The 18874-nt window shown below is 45.7% G+C and overlaps 1 protein-coding gene across 1 annotated transcript; it reads right to left on the reverse strand.

Moving 5' to 3' along the window:
- Positions 1 to 358: 358 nt before the first annotated feature.
- On the reverse strand, positions 359 to 6518 carry NRM (nurim). Its single transcript, XM_066616391.1, has 4 exons — positions 6354 to 6518; positions 4161 to 4360; positions 3455 to 3631; positions 359 to 2011 (listed from the first exon to the last, which is right to left on the reverse strand). Exons 1-4 carry the CDS (start codon positions 6502 to 6504, stop codon positions 1691 to 1693), a joined length of 849 nt encoding a protein of 282 aa, XP_066472488.1. The 5' UTR covers positions 6505 to 6518; the 3' UTR covers positions 359 to 1690.
- Positions 6519 to 18874: the final 12356 nt, after the last annotated feature.

An 18874-nucleotide genomic window follows, 5' to 3' on the forward strand; every position in this document is an offset into this window, starting at 1 on the left:
CCAATTTCAGGTGGGTCCCCATTCATTTCAATATTTTATTTTTAATTTATTAGATTTGATGCTACCATGGGATTTGACTGCATCTGAGGAAATGTTAGAGACCTGTACTTTTAACAAGCTGCTATGTATATTCTTTTAAAAATAGTCAATAGGACTTACTCCTGGGTAAGTGTGGTTAGGATTGCAGCCTAGGATTGTTACAAATGTTTCTGCTTGATGTCACTTCCGGTCATAACATCACTTCTGGTAGCTAGTGACAGATTCTCATTCTAAAAAGTGGGTCCTGGTGCTAAATGCCCTTTGAAAACCTGGTGAAAACCACTGGAGTAGAGGCAAACAGACATATAAGAAAAGCATGATTTATTTGTTTACATTTACCTTACAAACATTCTCACAAACACAGACATACTAGATAGGAGCAATGCTGCTTTGGGGTACAAAATATAAAAGTCAAAGGGGAAAGCACTGGTGGATATTGGAGGTACTGGATTAAAAAATTAAGGCTAAGATCTTCCATCATTAGGTAGAACCTAAAAATTATAGTACTAAGATTCCAGCCACACTAACGTTTTAAGGTCCAGATGTTAAGTGGCTTATACCTTTAGAGATGCACTGAAGGGAGGATTGCATCAGATGCTGCTTTTCCATTCAACTGCACTGAAGCAGTGGAAGAAAATGCATCTGGGTTGAATTATGCAATCCTGGAAAATGCAGGCCTCCCTTTGGGATCTGGGCCCAACAATCCTACTTTCACACCTAGTTATCAGACTAGAAATGCTATATTCCTCTCCTCTCCCCTAAATCCTGTAGAGAGCGGTACGTGCAAGTTTAATTCTGCTTCTCTGCAGAGCAAAACAATTCAAAGCCATAGATGTAGAAGCAACATATTTAAAAAACGAAATTGGGGGGGGGGGGAAAGAAATCCATACCACAAGCTCTCCAAACCACTAACATTTTAAAAATAGTTATCTCTTGTTAATTTAAGTTAAAAAATACTATGCTTTTAAAAAAAATCCTTTGGACAGAATCCTTGCAGCAAAATTGCCAAGGAAATTAACTACGCCTCATCCTCTCTGATTAAAGGGTACATCACTTTGTTGAGAAATGTTGGGCCTGGGGGGCCGACACCAGCTGCTAGGATTTTAACAATTGCAAATGACCAACAGGTGCTGCCTTCTCCAAAAAAGAGGGGGAACTTTTTGCCTACTGAATTCCCACCTTCCATGCCGTTATTAATCAGTCAGAGCTTTCTAGAAAAAATGGCAACCCCACTTGGATTCCCTCAACTGTAACTGTTAAATCTCACTGATCTTCTGGGTAACACAACTCTCTGTTCCCAACAAATCATTTCAACCTTCTGTTGTATATACAATTTCCTCCAAATAATTCGGGATGGAACCCAGGTATGCTGAGTTCCAGACTTCCTCGTAAAAGACTCGAAGCTACTGGACTCCATGTTTTAAGCTGGGAACACAAACTAAGAAGTTACAGGTGTGTAACAGTAGGTAAAAGGGGTGCTGGAAGCCAGAACACCTGGGTGTTTCTGGTAGGCCACTATAGTTTCAGTGCAGGTAAGCAAAAGGCAATAAGACATATTGAATCATTCAGTGCAAGGCATGGGAGAGCGTGAGGTACCCAACTGCTAGGCTCCAACAAGCTGCAATTCCCATTACTTGGGGACCATATTTGCTCAGTTCTCCTTGTGCGCTGAGGGGCCATTCTGAGCCAACAGGTCACCATGGGCTGCCTCCTCCCGGGAGAAAACCTGGAACTTCTTGTCCAGCTGGGCTCGGAGATAGAGATAGTCTTGTTGGTCAAGGCTGTGGGCGAAGGTAAGGTAAGCCGTGAAGAGCAGGGCAAGTAGCAGGCGGTCAAGGGATAGGCAGGGAACAGCCCAGAGGATGAGGAGAAACTCCAGGTAGACCGGGTGGCGGAGGTGGGAATAGAGGCGAATGGCACGCGAGGACTTCACTGCCAATGGGTCTCCCATGCCCAGGCAGTGGTAATAAACCTGAGGAATGAGAGCAGATCAAGGAATCATCAGTGTCACTGCAGATGCACTAACACACTGAGGAGAGCACATATTATTTTAGACCTCTAAACACGTTTACAAGGAATTTTGCAACACACTCTGAATTCTGTACTCCAGTGTTTCTCAAACGGTGGCTCGGGACCCACTAGGTGGGTCACGAGCCCATTTCAAGTGGGTCCCCATTCATTTCAATATTTTATTTTTAATATATTAGACTTGATGCTACCATGCTATGTGACTGCATTTGGGGAAATGTGACAGACCTATACTTTTAACAAGCTACTATGTATATTCTTATAACAATGATAGTAAATGGGACTTACTCCTGGGTAAGTGTGGGTAGTATTGCAGCCAAGGATTGTTAAAAATTTTCCTGCTTGATGCTGTCAGTTCCGGTGGGTCCTGACAGATTCTCATTCTAAAAAAGTGGGTCCCAGTGCTAAATGTGTGAGAACCACTGCTGTAATCCATTCTGGAATTTTGACAAAATGAAATGGAACGATTTCTGGTTCCACAAATATTTTGGATAGCAACCAAACAATTCCACTCTCTCCTAAGGCCCTAAATCAAGTTAGGATTAGCAACTCTTGCGGGTGGGGAGAGAAGCCCACTTAGCTGAAAAGGACATGCTATTTTGTGCTAGTTTTCAAACAGCGCTCTGGGGAAGCTGTTGACACAGAGAGCATATCCACCAGATTATAGGATTGAGCCATTTAGTTATTTGATTTTTCTCTGTAAACTGCTTTGTGAACTTTTAGTTGAAAAGCGGTATATAAATACTGTTAATAATAATAATAATAATAATAATAATTGTGTTTCAGGGAAGATAAGACAAGCCCTGCGGAATCAGACCAAGGATCTGTCTAGTCCAGCATCCTGCTTTCCAACAAGATGCCTTCATGCCCTGCTTGTAGGCTTCCAGGAGGCAAAAAGCCTTTCTGTTCTGCTGCTCCTCAGAAACTGATATTCAGAGGTGCACTGCCTCTGAACACAGAGGCTCCACAAACCCATCATAGCCATTGACAGGAACCTGCCCAGAGTGTGGTCACCACCCCTTGGATGCCTCACCATCTTATTACAACCCTCTTGGAAGCATCGCATACTATGTGATGAAGCATACACAGTGCTTGGCCCTGGAGCAATTAAAGAAAAGAAACTCTAAGCATATGCAGAGTATCTTTTCTTTACCATTGTAGACCCTTGCACCTTACAGCACCTCTGGCTTCAAGGAGAAGGGTTTCTAAGTTAGAGTCAATTGCTTCAAAACCTCTCTCAGAAAGTTATTACAAGATGAATGAATGAATGAATGAATGAATGAATGAATGAATATCTTCTTCATTGCTTGCATCAATCAACCTTGTTAAGCCAAGTCGCTCAACTTGGAACTGTGCACCTTCTTGATGGAAAAGGCAACAAGGTTACCTGTTTGACCCCCATCAGCTCTGCATAGTCAAAGATGAGGATGATGCTAAAGATGACCAGCCAGGCAATGAAGTGGAGGATAAAGCAGATGAGCGGAACCCAAGTGACCCAGGGCTCAGTGCTAGTGTTCCAGAGCACGGGACCATCCTGTACTGGCTGCCAGTATCTCATCAGCAACTACATGGGGAAGAGGAAAAAATGCATTAGTAGCTGACTTCTCCATGCATCCATCCCTTATAAGCCTGTGTGTGTAGAACTGCAACCACAACCTGACAACTCTGTGTCATCATGCTGAAACTGGAGGTACAAGCCCAATCGTGCAACTCAAATAGTCTTCGAAAGTTCAAGTTTCTAAACCTCATGAAGACTGAATATGGGTACACCCACCACTTCCTCTATTGTAAAAGAAAAACATCTCCTAAGCTAACCCTCCTAAATTTATAAGTATGAATTGGGAGCCATGAGCAGCAAGGAGTGCAGGAAGAGATGGAGGCAAGATCTGAGGAGTTTGCTTTGGCAATATTGCTGCCCTAGTTCCAACCAAGTACAGCTTACCAAACCAAAATGCCATTGCGACAGGAGACTTTACTCCACATCTAGAGTTTCGATCTGATCACGGCCTCACTACTATCTTACCTATGACAACTCCCCCCCCCCCGATCATTTCTATATTTCTCAGACTGCTGTCCCAAATTGATACTCTTACCTGGAGGGCAAAGGCTGAGCAAAAGACATAGAAAGATCTCTGCAGGACCCCAAAGCAGCTGCTGGTCCAGCGTTTGAGCCGTTCGGTGGCCATAAGGCTGTGCTGCAGGATGAAGAGGATGACAAGACCCACGTCCACCGTTAGCGGGTGCAGAATCTTGGGGTCCCTCAAGGCAGCTCCCCATTCAGGACTCTTTGTAACTGTAGAGAGAGAAGAGGCTCAAGTTGAGGCCTACTTGTTCATTCCTAAGGTGCTCTCCCTCTTTCTCAGGGTCATTTTAAGGCCTTGTGAAGTCCCTAAACTTATGTGGCCCTGCTATATAGAGCAAGAAGTGGATCGCAAAGACTAATAGAATAGTGTAGCTGGAAGAACAATCACAGCATCTGATCACTACATACCAGTAATTCCAGACATTCAATACTCATCTGGCATGTAAAAATTGGAGGACCTTCAATCTGGAATTCAAAAGGTCAACAAACAACTTTCACTGTTGATATTCTACTGTGCTTAAGGCAGCAAAGCCTCCAACACTGATGGGCAAGGCTAGTTGGCAGCCCAGAACAACCAATGGGCATTCAAATTGTCAGCTTGGCAATGCCCAAGGTTAGTATTCACAGACTCTGTTATAAGTGGCAGGGAAAGGAACAACTTTGTTATAAGCAGCAGGGAAAGGAACAGGCTGAAGGCTGCACTGGGAGTTTTCAGTGGGCTGCCTTGCTGGTTCAAATCATGAAACTGTTTTAGAGCATTGGACAAGAATCTCATCGACCCCGATGGATGACACTGGCTTCTTTTCTGTGCAGCATGGCAGACTGTCCAAATAAAACTCACTATGCAGACACCTTGGAAATCATAAACTATTGGTTAAATGTTATTCACAGCTGGGGGTCATTCCAAAATGGAGCATCTTTTGAGCAAGCTGCATTGAAATGAATGGGAATTGCTCTTGTATTACCATTCAAATTCCCAATGTCACAGTGCATTCATAAAACAGAGTTTCTAGTCCCTATGGCTGTGGAGAAAATCCAGAAAGGGTGACCGCAGAGTTTCACTACCCTAGATCCTCTCTTTCATTTTGCTTTGGGAATTCTGAAGGCCTGGCACGATGCTTTTCATCCTACACAAGTCTCGCCCTCACAACTTCCTACCTTACACCTTCAGAAGCAAATCTTATCAGCCCTAAGGGAAAAATTAAATAATTATGGGACCCAGGGAATGAGGTGACAAGTACTCCGGCAACAAAACATTTATCCAGATCATCTAACTAGCTACCAAGCCCTGATGGCTTACATTTGAGATGCAACAGGTGGCTTTGGGCCAAATGCAGGTTGTCAGCTGTCACACGGGACTTGTGGGCAAGGCACTTTCGGGGAGGGAGCGATTGGTGCCTTGGCCCTCCACCCCACATTCTCCTCTGAAGAATCACCACTGCAGCAAAACTACTTGCAGAACAAGGGCCTCTGGTGAGAGGCTGCCTTCTGGATCTCTTTTAACACTTTGCTCTACATTTCTGCAGGGCAGCAGCGGTGGAAATCACTGGTGGTGAAACAGAAAACTGCAGGAGAGCAGGTGCCACACCTTGCTTCCCCTTTGGCATTGGCACTGCCCCACTGCACTGAGCCTGGCTACCTTTTCTAAACTCTTCTTTCGTAACAAACATTTATTCATTCATTCCTGTTTACAATCCCCCTTTTCTGCAAAGGCCCAGGGCAAGCTGCAAGCAAGAGCTATGGGGGCAGTACTGCAACATTATAAATAATCTACACAAAGGATTTATCAATTGATTCAATTCATTTTAACAGGCTTTTGAGATACACTTAAGAACACAGGACCAGCCCTGGTGGATCAGGCCAAAGGCCCATCTAGTCCAATTTCCTGCATCTCCCAGTGGCCCACCAGATGCCTCGGAGAGCACACAAGGCAACAAGAGGCCTGCTTCCTGGTGCCCTATGCACCTGGCATCCTGAGGTTGCCTGCTTCTAAAACCAGGAGGTTGCACAAACCCATGGTGGCTTGTAACCTGTGGTGCACTTTTCCTCCAGAAATCTGTCCAGTCCCCTTTTAAAAGCATCCAGGCCAGATGCCATCACCACATCCAGTGGCAAGCAGTTCCACAGACTGATCCTGCATCCCATGAATCCCCCCAACCCAAGACCCCCCCCTTTCCTTCTTTCTCCCTGCAGCTATTCGCACCGGCTCTGGGTTGGGGGGCCTCCGCCCCCGTAGGCAGCTGCAGGAACAGAGCCCGGAGGGAGACGAAGCGGATCAGCTCCACTCCGGTGCCGAAGGTGAAAAGGAAGCTGCCCAGGGCTGGCACCAACAACAGAAGCGGCAGCACCGCCATGGCGGGGAAAGGAGCTTCTCCCGCCGCCTGCAGGCACCGCCCCGCGCGGGAGGGGCTTTCCCTGGGATTCCCACGCCCCCTGTGACGTCACGGCCTCGCAGTTCGAAAAGAAGAGGGCATCCCTCCAGCCTCCCCAGCGTTCGCAGACGGGGGGGAATCACTGTGACGTCATAGCTCCTGTTGACGTCATATCGGGCTTTCTCCAGGGAGGAGAGCCGTTCAACTCAACTCTGCCCATATGGTCCTTTCCAAGGCAGAGAAGCCAGATAAGAAAGCCAGTCACTCTCATCAGGGGATGCCTCCTGGATCCCCAAAGCTGAACCCATTTCCATGTACACATTTGATCCCTGTTGCATGTATGCAACGTTGGGCAGAGCACCATAAGGAGCTCTCGCCTCCTCCACCGGCCTCACGCAGGCTTTACTCTGGAGGGAAAAAAAAAAGTCACAGATGTCAGGCAGAACAAGCAGGGTGACCAGATACAATGAAGGACAGAGTGCCTATACCTTTAACCACTGTATAGAAGAGGGAACTGGGGCAGGAGCAGCTCAAAGTGGAAGGGTTGAAAAAGCGGCACCTGCCAAGATTCCCCCTTCTATACATGGGTTAAAGGTATAGGCACTCTGTCCTCCATTAGATCTGCTCACCCTGAGAACAAGCGATGCCCAAAGTCCTGGAGAAGGGAGAAGTTACAGATGAAAAGATAGAAACAGAAGCATCCCCCTCCCCTGCAGTGTGTCTTATTTTTTTATATGGCTCCAGCCTTTCAATTCAAAACAGAATTTGCAAGGCAACTTCCAGGAAATAAAACATCATACACACAATTAGCAAGGCAGCATGACATCTTTATAAAGCCAGCAGAATGTAACCCCCCCCCCCCCAAAAAAAAATTAAGATTTAAAAAACCCAAACCTTCTTAGAGCATAAAAGATTAGTAACAAGAGGATATTATCTAAAAGCAATGTTAATGAGAGAATTTTTTCTTACTTGGGGCTTCAAACTAAGTTGGCAACAGATGAACTTCTATGAGGAGGGTTTTTCAGAAAGGGGGCATCACCGCATGCTACAGTGACCTACTGCTAGTAACCACCTGCTTTGCTTCCTAAGATGCAGGGCTGCAGGCCCTAAAGAAGGACCTCCATGGAAGAGGTCAGCACTCAGGCAGAGAGACTTACCCCCTTTCACCCCAAAGGCTGGCTCCAGCTTGGCTGCAGGACTATTCCCAGGATGACTCCCCCCCCCCCCATTACTTGCCAGCCTCTCTGCCCCTCCTACTCTCTGGGATTGGAAAAGGAATAGGAGTAAGAAGTGGAGATGACATGAGTGGCAGACTAGAGTGTCTCATGGGAGTGTAAGAGACACTCTGGCCCACCACTCTTCTCACTTCCATGCACCCTCATCTGCCATGTTCCCCCTCTTCCTTTTCCAATTCAGGGAGAGGGGAAATCAGCTGGGCAAGTGGGTGGACAGAAGTGGGTCCTTGTGACAGGCTTATCTTACTAAGGGCACAATCCTAACCCCTTATGCCAGTGCTTTCCAGCACTGGCATAGCGGTGCCAATGGGACATGTGCTGCATCCTGCATCCTACTCACAGAGGCCTCCTCAAAGTAAGGAAATGTTTGTTCCCTTACCTCAGAGCTACATTGCCCTTTTGTCAGTGCTAGAAAGCACTGACATAAGGAGTTAGGATTGCGCCATAAAGGAGTAATGTGTTTGTTGTTTTTTTTAAAAAGGGTGCATTGTGGCAGAGTGCACTATAAAAACATCAGTTGTGGTTTTGAGTAGCTGTAAGCTTTAAGTTGAGAATTTCCAGAGTGTGTAGCACCATGACTAGGCACAGATTTAGAAAGCTTCCTGCAAAACCACACAAGAGCCTAGCTTTGGAAAGAATAAAACACAGTTCATTACCTCCCTAAGAAAGAAGAAGATGGCTTATTATGGTTGCGTAATACAATGTTACCATATTATAGCTTCACTCTGGGAATACACATTGTAGGCGTCCATGATTACAGTTTGACTGTTGATGCAAGCTAGAGAGCTCTGGATTCGGAGAACCTATTTCAGAACATTTACTTGCTTGTTTCACAGGACTTTCTATTTCACCAAGACTGCATAGCCAGGATTTATCATCACCCTGGAAGTATTTACTGGTAGGGCCTCTGTCTGTCCCTCACAGTTCTTTCACCCAGATAGACCATCATACAGGATATAATTTTCTTTCACCAAAACCCATTCCCATGCCCTTTTACACAGTGATTGACTACCCAGAATCATGATCTCTGAACGCTTACTATAGCTTGATTTTTCTTTGGCATTTTATATTATTTTGTAATTATTTTTAATTTATTCTTATTTTTAATTTAATTTATTTTTAATTTATTTTTAATGCATTTTTGTGAGCTGTTCTGAGCTTCGGGAAGGTGGAGTTAAAGAAAATTATAACTAAGGGCCCAATCCTATCCAATTTTCTAGTGCCGGTGCTGCTGTGCCAATGGGGTATGCACTGCTTCCTGTGGTGGGGAGGCTCCTCAAGGTCTGGGGACATTTGTTCCCTTACCTCGAGGCTGCATGGCGGCTGCACTGGTGCTGGAAGGTTGGATAAGATAGGGCCCTAAATAGGTAGATTTAAAAAATGCCAGCTTCCAACTCTGGGGAAAAAACATAGCCTCTGACGCTTGCAAGCCTCCCTGACTTCAGCTTCCAGCCAGCTCCAGCAGAGCAGAGCTTCCACTCTCACTGCAACTATACCCTGTTTTAACTTTCCTTTCACCACCTTTCTATTCTTTTCCCCTTCCCACCTTGGAACTTTGAAGGTAGGGGGTATTTTCTATAAGAGTTGAATAAGGGTGTGTGTGAGTTATAGGTGACTTTAAGGATGCCTCCAGCCAAAGACTGGCATCCTTAGCACCTTTAGGTACATCCCAGAGCACTTCAAGGGCACTTGGTCCCATGCAAATGACTTGTCACATATTACAACTCTTTTTGAAAATCTGCTCAGGTTCAAAAACAGTTTGTAATGTGGCATTGGGGAAAGAGATGGTGTTCAAAGGACTCCCATCCAAAACCTTCTAGGACAAGCCAAGCTGGAACTGCATGGTTCTTTGACTTTTGACCAGAGTGGTTTGTGGGTGATCAGCATTCTGAACCAAGGCTGGTAATTCCCAATCCACACATCCAGGGTGCCAACACCTATGCTAATTGATGGTAATCTAGATAGGCTAACTGGTCACTGGAAGGGCCACTGGTCTCATACTATGCATGTATATGATTCTGAGTTCAGTTCCTGGGATCTGAGCCAGAAAAGACTCCTGCCCTGAAACCCTGGAGCTGCCAGACAGTGTCAACACTACTGTACTATTACATGGACCAAAGACCTCATTCAGTAGAAGGCAGCTACAAATGTACACAGCTGTAGTTGCTCCCAAACAGCTCTAAATCCCCCCAACCAAAAACTGTTAAGGTACTTCCTGTTGCACTTTGGATGCCTTAGGGCACAATCCTAACCAACTTTCCAGCAATGACATAGCCGCAATGCAGCCCCCAAGGTAAGGTAACAAACATGCCCTTACCTTGAGGAGGCCACCTTGACTGCCACCCTTGACCGCCACATTGGCACAGCTATGTCAGTGCTAGAAAGTTGGTTAGGATTGCACCCTCAAATGGTTAAGGGCGCAATCCTAACCCCTTATGTCCGTGCTTTCCAGCACTGACATAAGGGCAATGCAGCTCTGAGGTAAGGGAACAAACATTTCCTTACTTTGAGGAGGCCTCTGTGAATAGGAGGCAGGATGCAGCACATGTCCCATTGGCACTGCTATGCCAGTGCTGGAAAGCACTGACATAAGGGGTTAGGATTGTGCCCTAATTGTGGCATGACCTGTCAGAAGTAGCAGTTTGCTTCCTCCAATCCATGGAGGCTGACTCATCTGGTGAAACAGGTGCAATTTTGCTCATGTCACAAAGGAGCAGTTAATGTGCAAAGGTGCCATTAGCATATGTTTGTCTTCTTCCTGCTACATAGGACAAGATTTCTCAACTTAAAACCAAGGAAGAAGCAGCGGCAGACTAGAATTTGTCAAAAGAGACACTAGGATTAAAGCATACTTTGATGTCATGGCCTTGCTCTCTAATCCCAGTTACCTGCATGATGGCTGTGCTTGGAGGAGGTGAAGGAAAGGCATTGTTCAAAAGCACATGATCAAAGCAGGTCAAAGAGGGAGAATATGAGAGGATATGGTAATTATATATGCACAGCATCTCTTGATTTGGGAATTGATCAAAGCAGGGATGTCCAAACCCTGGCCCAGGGGACAGATATGGCCCTTAGGAGGATTTTATCCAGCCCCCAAAGCTCCCCAGCCTCTCAGGGCTAAAAATGACTTAAAAGATGCACTTGGGGATATATACCACGTTCAGCAACTAGAGGTGCCAAATGTAATGCAGTGTAACGGAAGAAATTATGCCATTACCTTGCATTACATTCAGCATCTCTAGTGGCTGAATGAGATACATACCGATGCTGAGAGATCTGGAATATAAATACTGTGTAATGTTGGTTAAACTTAAAATGGAGCATAAACTGAGACAAAAAAAGTTTGAGATTTGCATCATATGTTGCTTGATGCTTTATCAAAATCTATTCCCCCCTTTTCCTGTGCAAATCAATTTTGCCCTCAATTTTGCTCCCCTCCTCCTTCCACCCCTACCCATTTATTGTATTCAATCAAACTCTCAGAACATCGGTCCTCCCTGTATTTATTACTTATAGACAGCTATGTAAGCACAAGTGATTCTGATGTTAGATTATAATAATAATAATAATAATAATACAGGTATTTATGTACCAACTTTCTTGGTCTTTATTCAAGACGGTTTACATAGGCAGGCTATTAAATCCCCATAGGGATTTTTACAATTGAAAGAAGGTTCTATCTTTCAAGAACCACAACATTCAGATGTTTCTTTCTGATCTGGTTTTACATTCTGGCCTCCATCCTCCCATGCTCAGAGCAGATGGAATAACTCGGCTCAGCTTGTCAGCTGCTTCAAGGTCGCACGGTGCCAGTGGCCTCGAACTGGCGACCTTGTGGATGTTATCTTCAGGCAAATGGAGGCTCTGCCCTCTAGACCAGACCTCCTTATCAATCTGATCCTATTCATGTCTACGTAGAAGTAGTCCCATTATAGTCAATTGAGTGTTGATAGGATCACAGCCCTCTTTTCTTCCTTATTGCCAAGAGTTCTTTGGCATAAGGTAACAGGCTTGCTGTCAGCTTGGAGCACTGCTTCTTCTACACCAGGCCTCACCTAAGGAAGCCATAATAGTTGCCTTGCCCACAGAGCTACAACTGAGGATCAGAGTAATGGAGAGCTGACCAGGTATTTAGCAGTCACTCTGATCCTGTTGTTAACAATGATAGCAATGCATGCTGTTGTGCTTTTGATCAAAGGAACTGAAAAGTGCATTGCTCAGCATTAGGTCAATTACAATAATCCTTGATTAGGGTTCATGAGTGAAGAGGAAGTAATTAAGGTTGCAGAGGCAGCCACATGCTCCTAGCCATGTGTTCCAGGACTGCCCTGCTATTTGCCAGCTGCAAAGGGGTGCACTATTATACATGAGCTCTTAAGACAAGGATGCAGTGGTGTAGTTAGTGGGGGTGCAAAACACTAAGCTTTGCTGGGAGCCTCACTGTGTAGTGCAAGCGGCCCCTTCCCTATCCCATCGAAGCCATTCCGGGCAGTGAGAGCCAAATGGAGGCATACTTCTTGACTGCCCATCATGCCCTCCATCCTGCATTGGCCTCTGTTTCCCCTCTTCCCGAAATGGCTCTGAAGGGGAGGGAGAGAAGCTGCTTGCATGCTGTGGAGAGGCTCCCTGCAAAACTTAGTGCTTTGTGCCCTCTCTAGCTATGCCACTGCAAAGCTGTGAACAAATGGATTCCAGTAGTGTAGCGGGGAGGCGAAATGGGAAGTACTACAGGTAACACAACACACTGTGTAAGCAGCCCCTCCCACTCACAGTTGGAGCCATTCTGGGCTGTGAGACACTGCAGGAGACACACTGCAGGAGACTGCCATGGCAGCAGACACTGTTTGCCTGCGCATCCGCCCAGAACAGCTTTGTCGACGAGTGAGTAGGGCCGCTTACACGTTGCATTGCAGCACCTGAAGTGAAGTACTTACTGTTTTGCCTCCCCTTTAGCTATGCTACTGGCTGATTACATGAGAGAACTATGAGCAGGCATGTCCCACAGCCATCACATTTTTCCATCCCCAAGATAACACACCTGATTCAGGAGGTCTGGCTCAGTTGGTAGAGCTGCCGCCTTGTATGCCTGAAGATCTGAGGCTGCCAGTTCAAAACAACCGGAAGTACCCGAGAACTGACCACACGCTGATAGTGGCATGACGAGTGGCAGAGAGGAGTTGCCGTCAAGTGGAGCGTGGGAGGCGAAGGGCCAGAGAGAGGCCAGACCAGGAAGGAATCCAGCTGGAACGAGGTGTTCTATGAAAGACTAGAACTATTCAGTTGTAAAAATCCCTACGGCGGCGGGGGGGGGGGGGGTTTAGAACAGCCTGCCTATGTAAACCACCTTGGATTAAACCACCTTGGATTAAAGTCTGAGGAGAAATCTAATGACCAAAGAAATACAGGTATAAATACCTGTATACATGCATACATACATACATGCATGCATACATACATACATACATACATACATACATACATACATACATACATAAATGTAGCTGTCACAAATCTGCTTGTCTCTTCTCTGTCCATCATACTAGCTTCCATCCCCCATATTATAATTTTTATATTCAGTATATATATAAGTGCTGTTTTATATAAGTAATTAATTTTGTCAATTATTTGATTATATGAATTGATTAAAAGGTGCCCCTGGTTAACCAGGCAGCAGATTTAAATCAAAACAAAATCCCTTATTAATAAACCAGGGTGCCTGCTTGTGGACATGCTTTGAGCGAAAGCAGAGAGGGTAAGGACAGCAGGGTAGGAAAGAGTTTTTGTTACTGACAGCAGACACTGCAAAATTATTTGTAAAAAAAAAATTGGGGAATTATTATAACCCTCTACCTCTCCTCCTCCCACCTCCCCCCAAAATCAGCAGAGGCTGAGTGCTGAACATGTGCGCAGTCCTCATACTTCTAGGAGCCAAAGGAGGGGAGCTGGAAATGTCATGGTATCTCAGAAAATGTTTGCATATATTGTATGAAGACCAGCATTCACATTGTATGTAAGCCGACATCTATCATAATTCATAGAAATTATGATCCAGAGGAGAAGGGCCCCAAAGAAACTTTGTATTTCCAAAAGAACCTTTGTACCCCCTGATAAAATTCCTCTCAGTTCCTGGCAAACAGCAGGCAGGAGCCCTCAGGTCTTCATAAAACTGAAGGGTTGTGACAAGGCCTAAAGGGGATGGGTGAGAATGGGGTTAAGAGGCCATGGGCCCCCCCACCCAAAATGACCTTTGAAGCTGTGAGGGAGAATTCCCCCTTTGTACTTTAAAAGGCTCCAAGAGTGGAGAGATCTGGCTTTGGAGGACATGATTCTTTTGGGTCCAGATCCTTCCCCCTCCCATCTATGCACCACACACCCCTTACGTTTTTTTCTTGGGTCCTGATTTGTTTTGAATGATTTTTACAAGTGCTTACAAAATAAGCAGATAGCTGCTACCATCTTTGAAGAGACACCCCTCTTTCACCACCCATATAGTGTGTGGGCTGTGCACCTTTCAAAATGATGCACAATGCACCGTGGAAGGCATCGTGTAAAAAAGCAAGCATGCTTTCTGTGCATTGCTAGGCATTGTTTTTTGTTTTGTTTTTTTTAAAATGTGAAGTTTGTTTTAATGCTGCCTTATTGTTTTGAGTAGATTTTTTTATGTTCATGGTTTTTATTGTGATTTTATGTTGTAAGCCACTTTGAATGCTCCTCGGGGAGATAATAAAGCAGGGTATTATTGGCAACCTTCAGTCTCGAAAGACTATGGTATCGCGCTCTGAAAGGTGGTTCTGGCATAGCGTCTAGTGTGGCTGAAAAGGCCAATCCGGGAGTGACAATCCCTTCCACACCGGGAGCAAGTGCAGTCTGTCCCTGGTCTGTCTCCCTGGCTGTGGGCCTTCCTTCTTTGCCTCTTAGCCTCAGACTGTTGGCAAAGTGTCTCTTCAAACTGGGAAAGGCCATGCTGCACAGCCTGCCTCCAAGCGGGCCGCTCAGAGGCCACGGTTTCCCACTTGTTGAGGTCCATCCCTAAGGCCTTCAGATCCCTCTTGCAGATGTCCTTGTATCGCAGCTGTGGTCTACCTGTAGGGCGCTTTCCTTGCACGAGTTCTCCATAGAGGAGATCCTTTGGGATCCGGCCATCATCCATTCTCACGACATGACCAAGCCAACGCAGGCGTCTCTGTTTCAGCAGTGAATACATGCTAGGGATTCCAGCACGTTCCAGGACTGTGTTGTTTGGAACTTTGTCCTGCCAGGTGATGCCGAGGATGCGTCGGAGGCAGCGCATGTGGAAAGCGCTCAGTTTCCTCTCCTGTTGTGAGTGAAGAGTCCATGACTCGCTGCAGTACAGAAGTGTACTCAGGACGCAAGCTCTGTAGACCTGGATCTTGGTATGTTCCGTCAGCTTCTTGTTGGACCAGACTCTCTTTGTGAGTCTGGAAAACGTGGTAGCTGCTTTACCGATGCGCTTGTTTAGCTCGGTATCGAGAAAGCAGGGTAGAAATTTAGTAAATAAATAAACAGACGAATAAAATTGCTGTGCATTCACATGCACATTTTGTGCCAATTTAATTAATTTATTAATTTTTTAGCACTCCTAGGGTTGGCAGCAGCAGAGGGAGAGGTGAGAGGGCTAGCGGCCCTCCGTTGACTCAGCAGGGACCAATTGCCACATGGCTTTCCCCTTCCAAGGACCATCTTCTCAGTGGCTATTCCACCTGATCATTATGTAACTTGAAAGGTTTGGTACCTGAAAGTGCTTTCTTTCTTTCTTTCTTTCTTTCTTTCTTTCTTTCTTTCTTTCTTTCTTTCTTTCTTTCTTTCTTTCTTTCTTTCTTTCTTTCTTTCTTTCTTTCTTTCTTTCTTTCTTTCTTTCTTTCTTTCTTTCTTTCTTTCTTTCTTTCTTTCTTTCTTTCTTTCTTTCTTTCTTTCTTTCTTTCTTTCTTTCTTTCTTTCTCTTCATCCCCTTTTCCTTTTTCATCCTGTCTACTAGATTGTAAATCTGTGGGCTGGGCCTGTCCTGGTTTTTTTAACCTATGTCATTTCATGAACATAAGAGCCCTGCTGGATCAGGGCAAGGGCTCATCTAGTCCAGCTTCCTGTATCTCACAGTGGCCTATTAGATGCCTCAGGGAGTACTCATTGACAACAAGATGCCCATCTCCTGTAGCCACACCCTTATCTGGCATTCAGAGATAGGCTGCCTCTAAAACCTGGAGGTTGAATGTAATCATCATGGCTTGTAAACTGTGATGGGCTTTTCCTCCATAAAGCTGCCCAGTGCCAGATGCATCACCACATCCTGTGGCAAGGAGTTCCACAGATTACTCACTAGGTAAGGAAATATTTTCTTTGGCCTGTTAATAATATTTAGTTAACGTTTTCTTTTGTCTAAGATTTTAGGTAGCAAACAAAGAGCTATTAATCAGCTAAGGTTTCTTTAACTGGATGGCAGTGGTGTTGCTGGTGTGTTCTGCCCCAGAGCGGGTGTCACACCACCACCGCAAAAAACTCTCTGCTGTGTGACACCTCCCTTTACTCATTGTGCTGAGCAGGGGATGCTGCTGGTAGTGGCAGGCCCATAGGCTGATGGGTTCTGAGCTGTCAGTGACAGATCAGGAGAGAGATCTTGGGGTGGTGGTGGACGACAGGTCGATGAAAGTGTCGACTCAATGTGCGGCGGCAGTAAAGAAGGCCAATTCTATGCTTGGGATCATTAGAAAAGGTATTGAGAACAAAACGGCTAATATTATAATGCCGTTGTACAAATCGATGGTAAGGCCACACCTGGAGTATTGTGTCCAGTTCTGGTCGCCGCATCTCAAAAAAGACATAGTGGAAATGGAACAGGTGCAAAAGAGAGCGACTAAGATGATTACGGGGCTGGGGCACCTTCCTTATGAGGAAAGGCTACGGCGTTTGGGCCTCTTCAGCCTAGAAAAGAGAAGCTTGAGGGGGGACATGATTGAGACATACAAAATTATGCAGGGGATGGACAGAGTGGATAGGGAGATGCTCTTTACACTCTCACATAATACCAGAACCAGGGGACATCCACTAAAATTGAGTGTTGGGCGGGTTAGGACAGACAAAAGAAAATATTTCTTTACTCAGCGCGTGGTCGGTCTGTGGAACTCCTTGCCACAGAATGTGGTGATGGCATCTGGCCTGGATGTCTTTAAAAGGGGATTGGACAAGTTTCTGGAGGAAAAATCCATTATGGGTTACAAGCCATGATGTTTATGTGCAACCTCCTGATTTTAGAAATGGGCTATGTCAGAATGCCAGATGCAAGGGAGGGCACCAGGATGAGGTCTCTTGTTATCTGGTGTGCTCCCTGGGGCATTTGGTGGGCTGCTGTGAGATACAGGAAGCTGGACTAGATGGGCCTATGGCCTGATCCAGTGGGGCTGATCTTATGTTCTTATGTTCTTACCTGGTGCAGGAGCGAAGCGCGGTACTCAGAAGTAGTCATTGTGTCACCACCAATTGCTTCCTGGAGGTGCAGTTTGCAGCCATTTGGACACAAGGGCAGGTGGGAGGACCCTTCTGCTGCCAAATGCGGCACAGAGCTCCACTTAGCAGGGGCTCAGGTGGCATGCTCATCACCCCGCCCCCGGGCTGGGCACCCAGAGTGGTCCACCCCAGTCACCCCCCCTAGCAACACTGCCAGATGGTAACCCTACTTTATACTATTACCTTGATCATCTAAAAAAACAGAGTACAAATTGGATGCCTTGTTTTGTGCCTTGATCACATTGTAGCCAATAAACCTTCAGTGCTGGTGGTGCTGGTGGTTGCCCAAGCACTATTGGCATTGGAGGAGCAACATTGGGAGGGCCCCAGTGCAGGGCTTTGTCCCAGCTACCTGGCATTTGCCCAAACCCACCCTTGCCAAAAATTATTCAAATGCCAAGTGCACAGGCCTCACAACCGTTTGTCTTGTCCATCCAGTCTTCTTTTTAGACCTTTACTCAATTTCTCCATCATCTTTTCCAAAGGGTGTTGAGCAAGGGAATTCTGATGCATCTCTTAGGCGTGTACCTAGGCTGTGCCACTTTGGCTGCTGTAGATCTTATCCCTCTTCCACCTGTCCAACACTGATCCGGAAGTACTGTATGTGTGTGGCTGCCTTGCTGGACAGTGAGTAGATATCTTGACCCAATGGTGGGCGGTGGGGGAAGAAGATACTGTATATAGCGGGGAGAGAACATTTACAGTGGCTCATGCTTGAACAGGAAGCTGCTATTATTTATTCACAGTACTAAATTTATACCCTGCTTTTCCCCTGTAAGGGGATGCAAAGTGGCTTACAGAAAATCATCAAATTACAAAAATACAGAAATCACACTTAAAACAATTACAGTATATCAAAAAACTCCTAAAGACAATTAAAACAAATTACAATAAACACAGACCAAATGCAGGAATAACCAGGCTTGCTATGGGCCTGATTGACACCCTCCTGTTTGCAGCGGTCATCAGAGCCTTCCCTTCTCAGTCAAGACTGTCACTTCAAGGCTCATGAAAATTCACCATTCCCATTCTCCCCCCCCCCCCAAAAGAAGGGAGAGATGAAATCTATGTTGACACAAGATTGTACTTGGCACCAAAGACATATTCTGACTCCCACGTCCCTCTTTTCAATATTTCCGGTTCTCCAAATACTTTCTGTTGTTAAGTTGTGAAATAGATACCAAGTCCCAGTTAGCATTGCCAGAGAGGACACAGTAGGAGTTCCTGATTAACGAGGAAAGATGTGGCAATGGATGATTCTGGGCCAACCTTGCTCCTGGCTGAAACTGTAGTACCAACACTGTACTGCACAGTACCTGGGAGGCCAGAGCACCAATACTGCCAAAATCAATGTCCCATCAACATTCTCTCAACAGACACTGGTTAGTTATGATCATGAAGTTCATTCACTTATACAGTATAGTGTTGTCATGCTTCAACAGGGGTTTGAGACTCAGGGAATTATATCAGCCCAAGAGGCAGAGAGGTGTGGTCTGAAAAGACAAGCAATTCCCTAGAACACAATCCCACAAGCAAGATGAAATAGAACTGGGCTGAAGACAGAGTTCCAGAGAGGGAGGTGAGGCAGGGTGGCTATG

This window comes from Tiliqua scincoides, chromosome 2 (assembly GCF_035046505.1).
Source record: "Tiliqua scincoides isolate rTilSci1 chromosome 2, rTilSci1.hap2, whole genome shotgun sequence".
NCBI classification, from domain to species: Eukaryota; Metazoa; Chordata; class Lepidosauria; order Squamata; family Scincidae; genus Tiliqua; species Tiliqua scincoides.

What these genes read in the sequence shown, in the direction of transcription:
- NRM (XM_066616391.1), bottom strand. Translation starts at nt 6,504, where the DNA reads ATGGCGGTGCTGCCGCTTCTGTTGTTGGTGCCAGCCCTGGGCAGCTTC. An exon ending in GCTCAGCCTTTGCCCTCCAG is followed by an intron (nt 3,632 to 4,160) that starts GTAAGAGTATCA and finishes TTCCCCATGTAG; the next exon opens with TTGCTGATGAGATACTGGCA. An exon ending in AGCTGATGGGGGTCAAACAG is followed by an intron (nt 2,012 to 3,454) that starts GTAACCTTGTTG and finishes CTCATTCCTCAG; the next exon opens with GTTTATTACCACTGCCTGGG.